The 22,236-nt window shown below is 51.0% G+C and overlaps 1 protein-coding gene across 4 annotated transcripts in view; it reads left to right on the top strand.

The window, feature by feature from the left end:
• vtna (vitronectin a) overlaps window positions 1-20,994 on the top strand; it is a 165,643-nt gene extending 144,649 nt beyond the window's left edge. For all 4 annotated transcript variants that reach the window (XM_041198104.1, XM_041198105.1, XM_041198103.1 and 1 more), the window contains one exon: window positions 20,717-20,994. In XM_041198104.1, the coding sequence (XP_041054038.1) occupies window positions 20,717-20,835 (119 nt within the window). In that variant the 3' untranslated portion in view covers window positions 20,836-20,994. The remainder of the gene's footprint in view (window positions 1-20,716) is intronic.
• The last annotated feature ends 1,242 nt before the right edge of the window (window positions 20,995-22,236 follow it).

The following is a 22,236-nucleotide window of genomic DNA, read 5'->3' as shown; positions in this document are numbered from 1 at the left end:
AAACACCACACACACTGGGAAAACACACCCACACACCGGGACAAAACACCACACACACTGGGAACACACCCCACACACTGGGACAAAACACCACACACACTGGGAAAACACACTCCAAACCCTGGAAAACACACCCCCCCACACTGGGAAAACTCAGCCCGTTCACTGGGAAGCACATCCCAAACCCTGGAAAACACACCCCAAACCCTGGGAAGCACACTCCAAAACACTGGGAAAACACGCTCCAAAACCCTGGGAAACACACCCCAAACACTGGGAAAACTCAGCCCGCTCACTGGGAAGCACACCCCAAACCCTGGGAAACACACTCCAAATACTGGGAAACACGCTCCAAACCCTGGGAAAGACACCCCAAACACTGGAAAACACACCCCAAACCCTGGGAAACACACTCCAAACCCTGGGAAACACACTCCAAACACTGGGAAACACACTCCAAAACATTGGAAACACTCGGCAAACCCTGGGAAACACACTCCAAACACTGGGTAACACACCCAAGCACTGGGAAACACACCCCAAATACTGGGAAAACAGCCCCCACATACTGGGAAACAAATCCCTCACACTGGGAAAACGCATTCCACTCACTGGGAAACACACCCTAAGACTGGGAAGCACATCCCAAACACTGGAAACACATTCCAAACACTGGGAAGCACCACCGCAAACCCTTCGAAAACACACCCCAAACACTGGAAACACACCCCAAACACAGAGAAACACACCCCAAACACTGAGAAACACCCCCCAAACACTGAGAAACACACCTCAAACACTGAGAAACACACCCCAAACACTGGGAAACACACTCCAAAACACTGGAAACACTCTGCAAACCCTGGAAAACACACTCCAAACACTGGGTAACACACCCCAAACACTGGGAAACACACCCCACACACTGGGAAATGCATCCCACACACTGGGAAAACTCAGCCCGCTCACTGGGAAGCACACCCCAAACCCTAGGAAAACACACCCCAAACCCTGGGAAGCACATCCCAAACACTGGGAAACACATTCCAAACACTGGGAAGCACTCCGCAACCCTGGGAAAACACACCCCAAACACTGGAAAACACATCACAAACCCTGGGAAACATACCCCACACACTGGGAAAACACACCCACACACTGGGAAAACACACCCAAACACTGAGAAAACACACCACAAACCCTGGGAAGCACAATCCACACACTGGGAAAACACACCCAAACCCTGGGAAAACACACCCCAAACACTGGGAAAACACACCACAAACCCTGGGAAAACACACACCAAACACTGGGAAAACACACCCATACCCAGGGAAAACACACCACACACACTGGGAAACACACCCCAGACACTGGGAAAACACACCCCAACACTGGGAAAACACACCCCAAGCACTGGGAAAACACACCCCAAACATTGGGAACACACACCCCAAACACTGGGAAAACACACCCAAACCCAGGGAAAACACACCACACACACTGGGAAATCACACCCCAAACACTGGGAAAACACACCACAAACCCTGGGAAAACACACCACAAACCCTGGGAAAACACACCCCAAACACTGGGAAAACACACCACAAACCCTGGGAAAACACACCCCAAACACTGGGAAAACACACCACAAACCCTGGGAAACATTCCCCAAACACTGGGAAAACACACCCAAACCCTGGGAAAACACACCACAAATCCTGGGAAAACACACCCCAAACACTGGGAAAACACACCACAAACCCTGGGAAACATACCCCACACACTGGGAAAACACACCCACACACTGGGAAAACACACCCAAACACTGAGAAAACACACCACAAACCCTGGGAAGCACAATCCACACACTGGGAAAACACACCCAAACCCTGGGAAAACACACCACAAACCCTGGGAAAACACACCCCACACACTGGGAAACATACCACACAAACTGGGAAACACACTCCAAACCCTGGGAAAACAGGCCCCACACACTGGGAAACCACAAGCCAAACACTGGGAAACACACCCCACACACTGGGACAAAACACCACACACACTGGGAAACACACCCCACACACCGGGACAAAACAGCACACACACTGGGAAACACACCCCACACACTGGGACAAAACACCACACACACTGGGAAAACACACTCCAAACACTGGAAAACACACCCCCCACACTGGGAAAACTCAGCCCGTTCACTGGGAAGCACATCCCAAACCCTGGAAAAACACACCCCAAACCCTGGGAAGCACACTCCAAACACTGGGAAACACGCTCCAAACCCTGGGAAAGACACCCCAAACACTGGGAAAACACACCCCAAACCCTGGGAAACACACTCCAAACCCTGGGAAACACACTCCAAACACTGGGAAACACACTCCAAAACATTGGAAACACTCGGCAAACCCTGGAAAAACACACCCCAAACCCTGGGAAGCACACTCCAAACACTGGGAAACACGCTCCAAACCCTGGGAAACACACCCCAAACACTGGGAAAACTCAGCCCGCTCACTGGGAAGCACACCCCAAACCCTGGGAAACACACTCCAAATACTGGGAAACACGCTCCAAACCCTGGGAAAGACACCCCAAACACTGGGAAAACACACCCCAAACACTGGGAAACACACCCCACACACTGGGAAATGCATCCCACACACTGGGAAAACTCAGCCCGCTCACTGGGAAGCACACCCCAAACCCTAGGAAAACACACCCCAAACCCTGGGAAGCACATCCCAAACACTGGGAAACACATTCCAAACACTGGGAAGCACTCCGCAACCCTGGGAAAACACACCCCAAACACTGGAAAACACATCACAAACCCTGGGAAACATACCCCACACACTGGGAAAACACACCCACACACTGGGAAAACACACCCAAACACTGAGAAAACACACCACAAACCCTGGAAGCACAATCCACACACTGGGAAAACACACCCAAACCCTGGGAAAACACACCCAAACACTGGGAAAACACACCACAAACCCTGGGAAAACACACACCAAACACTGGAAAACACACCCATACCCAGGGAAAACACACCACACACACTGGGAAACACACCCCAGACACTGGGAAAACACACCCCAACACTGGGAAAACACACCCCAAGCACTGGGAAAACACCACCCAAACATTGGGAACACACACCCCAAACACTGGGAAAAACACACCCAAACCCAGGGAAAAACACACCACACACACTGGGAAATCACACCCCAAACACTGGGAAAACACACCACAAACCCTGGGAAAACACACCACAAACCCTGGGAAAACACACCCCAAACACTGGGAAAAACACACCACAAACCCTGGGAAAACACACCCCAAACACTGGGAAAACACACCACAAACCCTGGGAAACATTCCCCAAACACTGGGAAAACACACCCAAACCCTGGGAAAACACACCACAAATCCTGGGAAAACACACCCCAAACACTGGGAAAACACACCACAAACCCTGGGAAACATACCCCACACACTGGGAAAACACACCCACACACTGGAAAACACACCCAAACACTGAGAAAACACACCACAAACCCTGGGAAGCACAATCCACACACTGGGAAAACACACCCAAACCCTGGGAAAACACACCACAAACCCTGGGAAAACACACCCCACACACTGGGAAACATACCACACAAACTGGGAAACACACTCCAAACCCTGGGAAAACAGGCCCCACACACTGGGAAACCACAAGCCAAACACTGGGAAAACACACCTCACACACTGGGAAACACACCCCACACACTGGGAAACACACCCCACACACTGGGACAAAACACCACACACACTGGGAAACACACCCCACACACTGGGACAAAACACCACACACACTGGGAAAACACACTCCAAACACTGGAAAACACACCCCCCACACTGGGAAAACTCAGCCCGTTCACTGGGAAGCACATCCCAAACCCTGGAAAAACACACCCCAAACCCTGGGAAACACACTCCAAACACTGGGAAACACGCTCCAAACCCTGGGAAACACACCCCAAACACTGGGAAAACTCAGCCCGCTCACTGGGAAGCACACCCCAAACCCTGGGAAACACACTCCAAACACTGGGAAACACACCCCAGACACTGGGAAAACACACCCCAAACACTGGGAAAACAGACCCCACACACTGGGAAATGCACCTCACACACTGGGAAAAAAACACACCAAACACTGGGAAAACACACACAAACCCAGGGAAAACACACCACACACACTGGGAAACACACCCCAGACACTGGGAAAACACACCCCAACACTGGGAAAACACACCCCAAGCACTGGGAAAACACACCCCAAACATTGGGAACACACACCCCAAACCCAGGGAAAACACACCACACACACTGGGAAATCACACCCCAAACACTGGGAAAACACACTACAAACCCTGGGAAAACACACACCAAACACTGGGAAAAACACACCCAAACCCTGGGAAAACACACCACAAATCCTGGGAAAACACACCCAAACACTGAGAAAACACACCACAAACCCTGGGAAGCACAATCCACACACTGGGAAAACACACCCAAACCCTGGGAAAACACACCCCAAACACTGGGAAAACACACCACAAACCCTGGGAAAACACACACCAAACACTGGGAAAACACACCCAAACCCTGGGAAAACACACCACAAACCCTGGGAAAACACACCCCAAACACTGGGAAAACACACCACAAACCCTGGGAAACATACCCCAAACACTGGGAAAACACACCCAAACCCTGGGAAAACACACCACAAATCCTGGGAAAACACACCCCAAACACTGGGAAAACACACCCAAACCCTGGGAAAACACACCACAAATCCTGGGAAAACACACCCCAAACACTGGGAAAACACACCACAAACCCTGGGAAACATACCCCACACACTGGGAAAACACACCCACACACTGGGAAAACACACCCAAACACTGAGAAAACACACCACAAACCCTGGGAAGCACAATCCACACACTGGGAAAACACACCCAAACCCTGGGAAAACACACCACAAACCCTGGGAAAACACACCCCACACACTGGGCAACATACCACACAAACTGGGAAACACACTCCAAACCCTGGGAAAACAGGCCCCACACACTGGGAAACCACAAGCCAAACACTGGGAAAACACACCTCACACACTGGGAAACACACCCCACACACTGGGAAACACACCCCACACACTGGGACAAAACACCACACACACTGGGAAACACACCCCACACACTGGGACAAAACACCACACACACTGGGAAAACACACTCCCCACACTGGGAAAACTCAGCCCGTTCACTGGGAAGCACATCCCAAACCCTGGAAAAACACACCCCAAACCCTGGGAAACACACTCCAAACACTGGGAAACACGCTCCAAACCCTGGGAAACACACCCCAAACACTGGGAAAACTCAGCCCGCTCACTGGGAAGCACACCCCAAACCTTGGGAAACACACTCCAAACACTGGGAAACACACCCCAGACACTGGGAAAACACACCCCAAACACTGGGAAAACAGACCCCACACACTGGGAAATGCACCTCACACACTGGGAAAAAAACACACCAAACACTGGGAAAACACACACAAACCCAGGGAAAACACACCACACACACTGGGAAACACACCCCAGACACTGGGAAAACACACCCCAACACTGGGTAAACACACCCCAAGCACTGGGAAAACACACCCCAAACATTGGGAAAACACACCCCAAACCCAGGGAAAACACACCACACACACTGGGAAATCACACCCCAAACACTGGGAAAACACACTACAAACCCTGGGAAAACACACACCAAACACTGGGAAAACACACCCAAACCCTGGGAAAACACACCACAAATCCTGGGAAAACACACCCAAACACTGAGAAAACACACCACAAACCCTGGGAAGCACAATCCACACACTGGGAAAACACACCCAAACCCTGGGAAAACACACCCCAAACACTGGGAAAACACACCACAAACCCTGGGAAAACACACACCAAACACTGGGAAAACACACCCAAACCCTGGGAAAACACACCACAAACCCTGGGAAAACACACCCCAAACCCTGGGAAAACACACCACAAACCCTGGGAAACATACCCCAAACACTGGGAAAACACACCCAAACCCTGGGAAAACACACCACAAATCCTGGGAAAACACACCCCAAACACTGGGAAAACTCACCACAAACCCTGGGAAACATACCCAACACATTGGGAAAACACACCCACACACTGGGAAAACACACCCAAACACTGAGAAAGCACACCACAAACCCTGGGAAGCACAATCCACACACTGGGAAAACACACCCAAACCCTGGGAAAACACACCACAAACCCTGGGAAAACACACCCCACACACTGGGAAACATACCACACAAACTGGGAAACACACTCCAAACCCTGGGAAAACAGGCCCCACACACTGGGAAACCACAAGCCAAACACTGGGAAAACACACCTCACACACTGGGAAACACACCCCACACACTGGGAAACACACCCCACACACTGGGACAAAACACCACACACACTGGGAAACACACCCCACACACCGGGACAAAACACCACACACACTGGGAAACACACCCCACACACTGGGACAAAACACCACACACACTGGGAAAACACACTCCAAACACTGGAAAACACCCCCCCCACACTGGGAAAACTCAGCCCGTTCACTGGAAGCACATCCCAAACCCTGGAAAAACACACCCCAAACCCTGGGAAGCACACTCCAAACACTGGGAAACATGCTCCAAACCCTGGGAAACACACCCCAAACACTGGGAAAACTCAGCCCGCTCACTGGGAAGCACACCCCAAACCCTGGGAAACACACTCCAAACACTGGGAAACACGCTCCAAACCCTGGGAAAGACACCCCAAACACTGGGAAAACACACCCCAAACCCTGGGAAACACACTCCAAACCCTGGGAAACACACTCCAAACACTGGGAAACACACTCCAAAACATTGGAAACACTCGGCAAACCCTGGGAAACACACTCCAAACACTGGGTAACACACCCCAAGCACTGGGAAACACACCCCAAATACTGGGAAAACAGCCCCCACATACTGGGAAACAAATCCCTCACACTGGGAAACGCATTCCACTCACTGGGAAACACACCCTAAAGACTGGGAAGCACATCCCAAACACTGGGAAACACATTCCAAACACTGGGAAGCACACCGCAAACCCTTCGAAAACACACCCCAAACACTGGGAAACACACCCCAAACACAGAGAAACACACCCCAAACACTGAGAAACACCCCCCAAACACTGAGAAACACACCTCAAACACTGAGAAACACACCCCAAACACTGGGAAACACACTCCAAAACACTGGAAACACTCTGCAAACCCTGGAAAACACACTCCATACACTGGGTAACACACCCCAAGCACTGGGAAACACACCCCACACACTGGGAAATGCATCACACACACTGGGAAAACTCAGCCCGCTCACTGGGAAGCACACCCCAAACCCTAGGAAAACACACCCCAAACCCTGGGAAGCACATCCCAAACACTGGGAAACACATTCCAAACACTGGGAAGCACTCCGCAACCCTGGGAAAACACACCCCAAACACTGGAAAACACATCACAAACCCTGGGAAACATACCCCACACACTGGGAAAACACACCCACACACTGGGAAAACACACCCAAACACTGAGAAAACACACCACAAACCCTGGGAAGCACAATCCACACACTGGGAAAACACACCCAAACCCTGGGAAAACACACCACAAACCCTGGGAAAACACACCCCACACACTGGGAAACATACCACACAAACTGGGAAACACACTCCAAACCCTGGGAAAACAGGCCCCACACACTGGGAAACCACAAGCCAAACACTGGGAAAACACACCTCACACACTGGGAAACACACCCCACACACTGGGAAACACACCCCACACACTGGGACAAAACACCACACACACTGGGAAACACACCCCACACACTGGGACAAAACACCACACACACTGGGGAAAACACACTCCAAACACTGGAAAACACCCCCCCCCCCCCCCCCCCCACACTGGGAAAACTCAGCCCGTTCACTGGGAAGCACATCCCAAACCCTGGAAAAACTCACCCCAAACCCTGGGAAACACGCTCCAAACACTGGGAAACACGCTCCAAACCCTGGGAAACACACCCCAAACACTGGGAAAACTCAGCCCGCTCACTGGGAAGCACACCCCAAACCCTGGGAAACACACTCCAAACACTGGGAAACACACCCCAGACACTGGGAAAACACACCCCAAACACTGGGAAAACAGACCCCACACACTGGGAAATGCAACACACACTGGGAAAAAAACACACCAAACACTGGGAAAACACACCCAAACCCAGGGAAAACACACCACACACAGGGAAACACACCCCAGACACTGGGAAAACACACCCCAACACTGGGAAAACACACCCCAAGCACTGGGAAAACACACCCCAAACATTGGGAACACACACCCCAAACACTGGGAAAACACACCCAAACCCAGGGAAAACACACCACACACACTGGGAAATCACAACCCAAACACTGGGAAAACACACTACAAACCCTGGGAAAACACACACCAAACACTGGGAAAACACACCCAAACCCTGGGAAAACACACAACAAATCCTGGGAAAACACACCCCAAACACTGGGAAAACACACCACAAACCCTGGGAAACATACCCCATACACTGGGAAAACACACCCACACACTGGGAAAACACACCCAAACACTGAGAAAACACACCACAAACCCTGTGAAGCACAATCCACACACTGGGAAAACACACCCAAACCCTGGGAAAACACACCCCAAACACTGGGAAAACACACCACAAACCCTGGGAAAACACACACCAAACACTGGGAAAACACACCCAAACCCTGGGAAAACACACCACAAACCCTGGGAAAACACACCCAAACCCTGGGAAAACACACCACAAACCCTGGGAAACATACCCCAAACACTGGGAAAACACACCCAAACCCTGGGAAAACACACCACAAATCCTGGGAAAACACACCCCAAACACTGGGAAAACACACCACAAACCCTGGGAAACAAACCCCACACACTGGGAAAACACACCCACACACTGGGAAAACACACCCAAACCCTGGGAAAACACACCACAAACCCTGGGAAAACACACCCCACACACTGGGAAACATACCACACAAACTGGGAAACACACTCCAAACCCTGGGAAAACAGGCCCCACACACTGGGAAACCACAAGCCAAACACTGGGAAAACACACCTCACACACTGGGAAACACACCCCACACACTGGGAAACACACCCCACACACTGGGACAAAACACCACACACACTGGGAAACACACCCCACACACTGGGACAAAACACCACACACACTGGGAAAACACACTCCAAACACTGGAAAACACACCCCCCCACACTGGGAAAACTCAGCCCGTTCACTGGGAAGCACATCCCAAACCCTGGAAAAACACACCCCAAACCCTGGGAAACACACTCCAAACACTGGGAAACACGCTCCAAACCCTGGGAAACACACCCCAAACACTGGGAAAACTCAGCCCGCTCACTGGGAAGCACACCCCAAACCCTGGGAAACACACTCCAAACACTGGGAAACACACCCCAGACACTGGGAAAACACACCCCAAACACTGGGAAAACAGACCCCACACACTGGGAAATGCACCTCACACACTGGGAAAAAAACACACCAAACACTGGGAAAACACACCCAAACCCAGGGAAAACACACCACACACACTGGGAAACACACCCCAGACACTGGGAAAACACACCCCAACACTGGGAAAACACACCCCAAGCACTGGGAAAACACACCCCAAACATTGGGAACACACACCCCAAACACTGGGAAAACACACCCAAACCCAGGGAAAACACACCACACACACTGGGAAATCACACCCCAAACACTGGGAAAACACACTACAAACCCTGGGAAAACACACACCAAACACTGGGAAAACACACCCAAACCCTGGGAAAACACACCACAAATCCTGGGAAAACACACCCCAAACACTGGGAAAACACACCACAAACCCTGGGAAACATACCCCATACACTGGGAAAACACACCCACACACTGGGAAAACACACCCAAACACTGAGAAAACACACCACAAACCCTGTGAAGCACAATCCACACACTGGGAAAACACACCCAAACCCTGGGAAAACACACCCCAAACACTGGGAAAACACACCACAAACCCTGGGAAAACACACACCAAACACTGGGAAAACACACCCAAACCCTGGGAAAACACACCACAAACCCTGGGAAAACACACCCAAACCCTGGGAAAACACACCACAAACCCTGGGAAACATACCCCAAACACTGGGAAAACACACCCAAACCCTGGGAAAACACACCACAAATCCTGGGAAAACACACCCCAAACACTGGGAAAACACACCACAAACCCTGGGAAACATACCCCACACACTGGGAAAACACACCCACACACTGGGAAAACACACCCAAACCCTGGGAAAACACACCACAAACCCTGGGAAAACACACCCCACACACTGGGAAACATACCACACAAACTGGGAAACACACTCCAAACCCTGGGAAAACAGGCCCCACACACTGGGAAACCACAAGCCAAACACTGGGAAAACACACCTCACACACTGGGAAACACACCCCACACACTGGGAAACACACCCCACACACTGGGACAAAACACCACACACACTGGGAAACACACCCCACACACTGGGACAAAACACCACACACACTGGGAAAACACACTCCAAACACTGGAAAACACACCCCCCCACACTGGGAAAACTCAGCCCGTTCACTGGGAAGCACATCCCAAACCCTGGAAAAACACACCCCAAACCCTGGGAAACACACTCCAAACACTGGGAAACACGCTCCAAACCCTGGGAAACACACCCCAAACACTGGGAAAACTCAGCCCGCTCACTGGGAAGCACACCCCAAACCCTGGGAAACACACTCCAAACACTGGGAAACACACCCCAGACACTGGGAAAACACACCCCAAACACTGGGAAAACAGACCCCACACACTGGAAATGCACCTCACACACTGGGAAAAAAACACACCAAACACTGGGAAAACACACCCAAACCCAGGGAAAACACACCACACACACTGGAAACACACCCCAGACACTGGGAAAACACACCCCAACACTGGGAAAACACACCCCAAGCACTGGGAAAACACACCCCAAACATTGGGAACACACACCCCAAACACTGGGAAAACACACCCAAACCCAGGGAAAACACACCACACACACTGGGAAATCACACCCCAAACACTGGGAAAACACACTACAAACCCTGGGAAAACACACACCAAACACTGGGAAAACACACCCAAACCCTGGGAAAACACACCACAAATCCTGGGAAAAACACACCCCAAACACTGGGAAAACACACCACAAACCCTGGGAAACATACCCCATACACTGGGAAAACACACCCACACACTGGGAAAACACACCCAAACACTGAGAAAACACACCACAAACCCTGTGAAGCACAATCCACACACTGGGAAAACACACCCAAACCCTGGGAAAACACACCCCAAACACTGGGAAAACACACCACAAACCCTGGGAAAACACACACCAAACACTGGGAAAACACACCCAAACCCTGGGAAAACACACCACAAACCCTGGGAAAACACACCCAAACCCTGGGAAAACACACCACAAACCCTGGGAAACATACCCCAAACACTGGGAAAACACACCCGAACCCTGGGAAAACACACCACAAATCCTGGGAAAACACACCCCAAACACTGGGAAAACACACCACAAACCCTGGGAAACATACCCCACACACTGGGAAAACACACCCACACACTGGGAAAACACACCCAAACACTGAGAAAACGCACCACAAACCCTGGGAAGCACAATCCACACACTGGGCAAACACACCCAAACCCTGGGAAAACACACCACAAACCCTGGGAAAACACACACCAAACACTGAGAAAACACACCACAAACCCTGGGAAGCACAATCCACACACTGGGAAAACACACCCAAACCCTGGGAAAACACACCACAAACCCTGGGAAAACACACCCCACACACTGGGAAACATACCACACAAACTGGGAAACACACTCCAAACCCTGGGAAAACAGGCCCCACACACTGGGAAACCACAAGCCAAACACTGGGAAAACACACCTCACACACTGGGAAACACACCCCACACACTGGGAAACACACCCCACACACTGGGACAAAACACCACACACACTGGGAAAACACACTCCCCACACTGGGAAAACTCAGCCCGTTCACTGGGAAGCACATCCCAAACCCTGGAAAAACACACCCCAAACCCTGGGAAACACACTCCAAACACTGGGAAACACGCTCCAAACCCTGGGAAACACACCCCAAACACTGGGAAAACTCAGCCCGCTCACTGGGAAGCACACCCCAAACCCTGGGAAACACACTCCAAACACTGGGAAACACACCCCAGACACTGGGAAAACACACCCCAAACACTGGGAAAACAGACCCCACACACTGGGAAATGCACCTCACACACTGGGAAAAAAACACACCAAACACTGGGAAAACACACACAAACCCAGGGAAAACACACCACACACACTGGGAAACACACCCCAGACACTGGGAAAACACACCCCAACACTGGGTAAACACACCCCAAGCACTGGGAAAACACACCCCAAACATTGGGAACACACACCCCAAACCCAGGGAAAACACACCACACACACTGGGAAATCACACCCCAAACACTGGGAAAACACACTACAAACCCTGGGAAAACACACACCAAACACTGGGAAAACACACCCAAACCCTGGGAAAACACACCACAAATCCTGGGAAAACACACCCAAACACTGAGAAAACACACCACAAACCCTGGGAAGCACAATCCACACACTGGGAAAACACACCCAAACCCTGGGAAAACACACCCCAAACACTGGGAAAACACACCACAAACCCTGGGAAAACACACACCAAACACTGGGAAAACACACCCAAACCCTGGGAAAACACACCACAAACCCTGGGAAAACACACCCCAAACCCTGGGAAAACACACCACAAACCCTGGGAAACATACCCCAAACACTGGGAAAACACACCCAAACCCTGGGAAAACACACCACAAATCCTGGGAAAACACACCCCAAACACTGGGAAAACTCACCACAAACCCTGGGAAACATACCCAACACATTGGGAAAACACACCCACACACTGGGAAAACACACCCAAACACTGAGAAAGCACACCACAAACCCTGGGAAGCACAATCCACACACTGGGAAAACACACCCAAACCCTGGGAAAACACACCACAAACCCTGGGAAAACACACCCCACACACTGGAAACATACCACACAAACTGGGAAACACACTCCAAACCCTGGGAAAACAGGCCCCACACACTGGGAAACCACAAGCCAAACACTGGGAAAACACACCTCACACACTGGGAAACACACCCCACACACTGGGAAACACACCCCACACACTGGGACAAAACACCACACACACTGGGAAACACACCCCACACACCGGGACAAAACACCACACACACTGGGAAACACACCCCACACACTGGGACAAAACACCACACACACTGGGAAAACACACTCCAAACACTGGAAAACACACCCCCCACACTGGGAAAACTCAGCCCGTTCACTGGGAAGCACATCCCAAACCCTGGAAAAACACACCCCAAACCCTGGGAAGCACACTCCAAACACTGGGAAACATGCTCCAAACCCTGGGAAACACACCCCAAACACTGGGAAAACTCAGCCCGCTCACTGGGAAGCACACCCCAAACCCTGGGAAACACACTCCAAACACTGGGAAACACGCTCCAAACCCTGGGAAAGACACCCCAAACACTGGGAAAACACACCCCAAACCCTGGGAAACACACTCCAAACCCTGGGAAACACACTCCAAACACTGGGAAACACACTCCAAAACATTGGAAACACTCGGCAAACCCTGGGAAACACACTCCAAACACTGGGTAACACACCCCAAGCACTGGGAAACACACCCCAAATACTGGGAAAACAGCCCCCACATACTGGGAAACAAATCCCTCACACTGGGAAACGCATTCCACTCACTGGGAAACACACCCTAAAGACTGGGAAGCACATCCCAAACACTGGGAAACACATTCCAAACACTGGGAAGCACACCGCAAACCCTTCGAAAACACACCCCAAACACTGGGAAACACACCCCAAACACAGAGAAACACACCCCAAACACTGAGAAACACCCCCCAAACACTGAGAAACACACCTCAAACACTGAGAAATACACCCCAAACACTGGGAAACACACTCCAAAACACTGGAAACACTCTGCAAACCCTGGAAAACACACTCCAAACACTGGGTAACACACCCCAAGCACTGGGAAACACACCCCACACACTGGGAAATGCATCACACACACTGGGAAAACTCAGCCCGCTCACTGGGAAGCACACCCCAAACCCTAGGAAAACACACCCCAAACCCTGGGAAGCACATCCCAAACACTGGGAAACACATTCCAAACACTGGGAAGCACTCCGCAACCCTGGGAAAACACACCCCAAACACTGGAAAACACATCACAAACCCTGGGAAACATACCCCACACACTGGGAAAACACACCCACACACTGGGAAAACACACCCAAACACTGAGAAAACACACCACAAACCCTGGGAAGCACAATCCACACACTGGGAAAACACACCCAAACCCTGGGAAAACACACCACAAACCCTGGGAAAACACACCCCACACACTGGGAAACATACCACACAAACTGGGAAACTCCAAACCCTGGGAAAACAGGCCCCACACACTGGGAAACCACAAGCCAAACACTGGGAAAACACACCTCACACACTGGGAAACACACCCCACACACTGGGAAACACACCCCGCACACTGGGACAAAACACCACACACACTGGGAAACACACCCCACACACTGGGACAAAACACCACACACACTGGGAAAACACACTCCAAACACTGGAAAACACCCCCCCCCCCCACACTGGGAAAACTCAGCCCGTTCACTGGGAAGCACATCCCAAACCCTGGAAAAACACACCCCAAACCCTGGGAAACACGCTCCAAACACTGGGAAACACGCTCCAAACCCTGGGAAACACACCCCAAACACTGGGAAAACTCAGCCCGCTCACTGGGAAGCACACCCCAAACCCTGGGAAACACACTCCAAACACTGGGAAACACACCCCAGACACTGGGAAAACACACCCCAAACACTGGGAAAACAGACCCCACACACTGGGAAATGCACCTCACACACTGGGAAAAAAACACACCAAACACTGGGAAAACATACCCAAACCCAGGGAAAACACACCACACACACTGGGAAACACACCCCAGACACTGGGAAAACACACCCCAACACTGGGAAAACACACCCCAAGCACTGGGAAAACACACCCCAAACATTGGGAACACACACCCCAAACACTGGGAAAACACACCCAAACCCAGGGAAAACACACCACACACACTGGGAAATCACAACCCAAACACTGGGAAAACACACTACAAACCCTGGGAAAACACACACCAAACACTGGGAAAACACACCCAAACCCTGGGAAAACACACCACAAATCCTGGGAAAACACACCCCAAACACTGGGAAAACACACCACAAACCCTGGGAAACATACCCCATACACTGGGAAAACACACCCACACACTGGGAAAACACACCCAAACACTGAGAAAACACACCACAAACCCTGTGAAGCACAATCCACACACTGGGAAAACACACCCAAACCCTGGGAAAACACACCCCAAACACTGGGAAAACACACCACAAACCCTGGGAAAACACACACCAAACACTGGGAAAACACACCCAAACCCTGGGAAAACACACCACAAACCCTGGGAAAACACACCCAAACCCTGGGAAAACACACCACAAACCCTGGGAAAACACACCCAAACCCTGGGAAAACACACCACAAACCCTGGGAAACATACCCCAAACACTGGGAAAACACACCCAAACCCTGGGAAAACACACCACAAATCCTGGGAAAACACACCCAAACACTGGGAAAACACACCACAAACCCTGGGAAACATACCCCACACACTGGGAAAACACACCCACACACTGGGAAAACACACCCAAACCCTGGGAAAACACACCACAAACCCTGGGAAAACACACCCCACACACTGGGAAACATACCACACAAACTGGGAAACACACTCCAAACCCTGGGAAAACAGGCCCCACACACTGGGAAACCACAAGCCAAACACTGGGAAAACACACCTCACACACTGGGAAACACACCTCACACACTGGGAAACACACTCCACACACTGGGACAAAACACCACACACACTGGGAAACACACCCCACACACTGGGACAAAACACCACACACACTGGGAAAACACACTCCAAACACTGGAAAACACACCCCCCCCACACTGGGAAAACTCAGCCCGTTCACTGGGAAGCACATCCCAAACCCTGGAAAAACACACCCCAAACCCTGGGAAACACACTCCAAACACTGGGAAACACGCTCCAAACCCTGGGAAACACACCCCAAACACTGGGAAAACTCAGCCCGCTCACTGGGAAGCACACCCCAAACCCTGGGAAACACACTCCAAACACTGGGAAACACACCCCAGACACTGGGAAAACACACCCCAAACACTGGGAAAACAGACCCCACACACTGGGAAATGCACCTCACACACTGGGAAAAAAACACACCAAACACTGGGAAAACACACCCAAACCCAGGGAAAACACACCACACACACTGGGAAACACACCCCAGACACTGGGAAAACACACCCCAACACTGGGAAAACACACCCCAAGCACTGGGAAAACACACCCCAAACATTGGGAACACACACCCCAAACACTGGGAAAACACACCCAAACCCAGGGAAAACACACCACACACACTGGGAAATCACACCCCAAACACTGGGAAAACACACTACAAACCCTGGGAAAACACACACCAAACACTGGGAAAACACACCCAAACCCTGGGAAAACACACCACAAATCCTGGGAAAACAAACCCCAAACACTGGGAAAACACACCACAAACCCTGGGAAACATACCCCATACACTGGGAAAACACACCCACACACTGGGAAAACACACCCAAACACTGAGAAAACACACCACAAACCCTGTGAAGCACAATCCACACACTGGGAAAACACACCCAAACCCTGGGAAAACACACCCCAAACACTGGGAAAACACACCACAAACCCTGGGAAAACACACACCAAACACTGGGAAAACACACCCAAACCCTGGGAAAACACACCACAAACCCTGGGAAAACACACCCAAACCCTGGGAAAACACACCACAAACCCTGGGAAACATACCCCAAACACTGGGAAAACACACCCAAACCCTGGGAAAACACACCACAAATCCTGGGAAAACACACCCCAAACACTGGGAAAACACACCACAAACCCTGGGAAACATACCCCACACACTGGGAAAACACACCCACACACTGGGAAAACACACCCAGACACTGAGAAAACACACCACAAACCCTGGGAAGCACAATCCACACACTGGGAAAACACACCCAAACCCTGGGAAAACACACCACAAACCCTGGGAAAACACACACCAAACACTGAGAAAACACACCACAAACCCTGGGAAGCACAATCCACACACTGGGAAAACACACCCAAACCCTGGGAAAACACACCACAAACCCTGGGAAAACACACCCCACACACTGGGAAACATACCACACAAACTGGGAAACACACTCCAAACCCTGGGAAAACAGGCCCCACACACTGGGAAACCACAAGCCAAACACTGGGAAAACACACCTCACACTCTGGGAAACACACCCCACACACTGGGAAACACACCCCACACACTGGGACAAAACACCACACACACTGGGAAACACACCCCACACACTGGGACAAAACACCACACACACTGGGAAAACAGACTCCAAACACTGGAAAACACACCCCCCACACTGGGAAAACTCAGCCCGTTCACTGGGAAGCACATCCCAAACCCTGGAAAAACACACCCCAAACCCTGGGAAGCACACTCCAAACACTGGGAAACACGCTCCAAACCCTGGGAAACACACCCCAAACACTGGGAAAACTCAGCCCGCTCACTGGGAAGCACACCCCAAACCCTGGGAAACACACTCCAAACACTGGGAAACACGCTCCAAACCCTGGGAAAGACACCCCAAACACTGGGAAAACACACCCCAAACCCTGGGAAACACACTCCAAACCCTGGGAAACACACTCCAAACACTGGGAAACACACTCCAAAACATTGGAAACACTCGGCAAACCCTGGGAAACACACTCCAAACACTGGGTAACACACCCCAAGCACTGGGAAACACACCCCAAATACTGGGAAAACAGCCCCCACATACTGGGAAACAAATCCCTCACACTGGGAAACGCATTCCACTCACTGGGACACACAACTTAAAGACTGGGAAGCACATCCCAAACACTGGGAAACACATTCCAAACACTGGGAAGCACTCCGCAAACCCTTCGAAAACACACCCCAAACACTGGGAAACACACCCCAAACACAGAGAAACACACCCCAAACACTGAGAAACACCCCCCAAACACTGAGAAACACACCTCAAACACTGAGAAACACACCCCAAACACTGGGAAACACACTCCAAAACACTGGAAACACTCTGCAAGCCCTGGGAAACACACTCCAAACACTGGGTAAAACACCCCAAGCACTGGGAAACACACCGCACACACTGGGAAATGCATCCCACACACTGGGAAAACTCAGCCCGCTCACTGGGAAGCACACCCCAAACCCTGGGAAAACACACCCCAAACCCTGGGAAGCACATCCCAAACACTGGGAAACACATTCCAAACACTGGGAAGCACTCCGCAACCCTGGGAAAACACATCCCAAACACAGAGAAACACACCCCAAACACTGAGAAACACACCCCAACCACTGAGAAACACACCCCAAACACTGAGAAACATACCTCAAACACTGGGAAACACACCCCAAACACTGAGAAACACACCCCAAACACTGAGAAACACACCTCAAAAACTGAGAAACACACCCCAAACACTGGGAAACACACCCCAAACACTGGGAAACACCCTGCAAACCCTGAGAAACACCCCAAACCCTGGGAAACACATGCCAAACACTAGGAAACACGCTCCAAACCCTGGGAAACACTCCAAACTCTGGGAAACACACCCCAAACACTGGGAAACACACTCCAAAACACTGGAAACACTCTGCAAACCCTGGGAAACATACCCCAAACACTGGGAAACACACTCCAAAACACTGGAAACACTGCAAACCCTGGGAAACACACTCCAAACACTGGAAACACATCCCAAACACTGGGAAACACACTCCAAAACACTGCAAACCCTGGGAAACACACTCCAAACACTGGGTAACACACCCCAAGCACTGGGAAACACACCCCACACACTGGGAAACGCATCCCACTCACTGGGAAACACACCCTAAACACTGGGAAACACACCCCACACACTGGGAAAACTCAGCCCGCTCACTGGGAAGCACACCCCAAACCCTGGGAAAACACACACCAAACCCTGGGAAGACATCCCAAACACTGGGAAACACATTCCAAACACTGGGAAGCACTCCGCAAACCCTGGGAAAACACACCCCAAACACTGGGAAACACACACCAAAGACTGGGAAACACACTCCAAACACAGAGAAACACACCCCAATCACTGAGAAACACACCCCAAACACTGAGAAACACACCTCAAACACTGGGAAACACACCCCAAACACTGAGAAACGCACCTCAAACACTGGGAAACACACCACAAACACTGAGAAACACACCCCAATCACTGAGAAACACACCTCAAACACTGAGAAACACACCTCAAACACTGAGAAACACACCTCAAAAACTGGGAAACACACACCAAACACTGGGAAACACACTCCAAACACAGAGAAACACACCCCAAACACTGAGAAACACACCCCAAACACTGAGAAACACACCTCAAACACTGGGAAACACCCCAAACACAGAGAAACACACCCCAAACACTGAGAAACACACCCCAAACACTGGGAAACACCCTGCAAACCCTGAGAAACACACCCCAAACCCTGGGAAACACATGCCAAACACTAGGAAACACGCTCCAAACCCTGGGAAACACTCCAAACTCCAGGAAACACACCCAAACACTGGGAAAACACACTCCAAATACTAGGAAACACTCCAAACTCTGGGAAACACACCCCACACTGGGAAAACACATCCCACACACTGGGAAACACACCCCACACACTGGGAAACAGACCCCACACACTGAGAAAACACACCCCAAACCTCAAATGAATAACTGAAGATCTGATTGATTCTCTAATTCCAGATAAATATTACCGAGTGGACCTGGAGACTAAGCGAGTGGCTTTAGCCCAACCCTCTTACCCACGTTCCATCGCCAGATACTGGTTCAAGTGTAGAGATGAGATGCTAATGCATGAATAAAACTAGGACCCAGAATGTGGGAGAAACCGGAATCTCGCCAGCTGGAACAACAAGCATCTTTAACTCTGTTATTAACAACAGCCTCACCAACCTGTTATATGGAAATGTCATCAATGTAGAAAACCAGTAAATGAGCAAATAAAACCCAAACAGAATGCCTGAGTTGATTCTTCCTCAGTACTTTGCCCAAAAGCAGGTCCGACCCCGAGCACCACCACCTCCACCACGGGGAAGGCAAGGAGGCAAGCCCCAAATCCACCGCAGCCATCAACCTGAGCCACACAGGCCGTCTAGCCAGCTGCCGCCCCTCAAGGAGTCCCAGTTGCTATGGCAACATGCACCTTTCCATGCATGTAGTCGTCTGGAGCAATGGAGAGTGATTGTAGAGGCTCCAAAGTTCTTTCCATCATGAGACTGACCAGGAATGTCTCCTGCTCTTACCGTCTGTCATTGGTGTGTGTTGGAAGGGTTTGCAGGTTGATAGCAAACTGCATTATGAACACAGCCTCCTTCACCGTCAAATCATGAAAGAGGATGCAACTACTGCACTCCCTAGACCTCACTGAGAAAATTATGTTCAAGGACTAAAATAAAAGCTTTCTTCAGTTTGACAGAGTGAGACAAAACAGACATAAACCATAAACCTCAATCCCCACCTACCTACTTTTTCCCCATATCCCTCAATCCCCACCTACCCACCTTCTCCCCATCCCTCAAAACCCACCGTTACCCTGTATTCCTCAATCCCCACCTACCCCACTTCACCCCGTATCTCTCAATTGTCACTAACCCACCTTCTCCCCATATCACTCAATCCCCAGCTACTCACCTGCTTCCCATATCACTCAATCCCCACCTACCCACTTCCTCCCCATATCCCTCAATCTCCACCTATCCACCTTCTCCCCATATCCCTCAATCCCCATCTTCTCCCCATAAACTTCAATCATCACTACCCACCTTCATCCTGTATCGCTCAATTCCCACCTACCACACTTCTCCCCATATCCCTCAACCCCTGCCTATCCACCTTCTCCCCATATCCCTCATCCCAACCTACTTACCTTCTCCCCGTATCCCTCAATCCCCATCTACCTAACTTCTCCCCACATCCATCAATCCCCAGCTACCTCACCTCCCCATATCCCTCAATCCCCAGTTACTCACCTGCTCCCCATATCCCTCAATCCCCAGCTGTTCACCTGCTCCCCATATCACTCAATCCCCACCTACCCACTTCCTCCCCATATCACTCCATCTCCACCTATCCACCTTCTCCCCATATCCCTCAATCCACATCTTCTCCCCATAGACTTCAATCATCACCTACCCACCTTCATCCCGTATCGCTCAATTCCCACCTACCATACTTCTCCCCATATCCCTCAACCCCTGCCTATC

The sequence above is a fragment of the Carcharodon carcharias genome, chromosome 10 (assembly GCF_017639515.1).
Source record: "Carcharodon carcharias isolate sCarCar2 chromosome 10, sCarCar2.pri, whole genome shotgun sequence".
NCBI classification, from domain to species: Eukaryota; Metazoa; Chordata; class Chondrichthyes; order Lamniformes; family Lamnidae; genus Carcharodon; species Carcharodon carcharias.
This window is presented reverse-complemented; position numbering and strand designations above follow the sequence as displayed.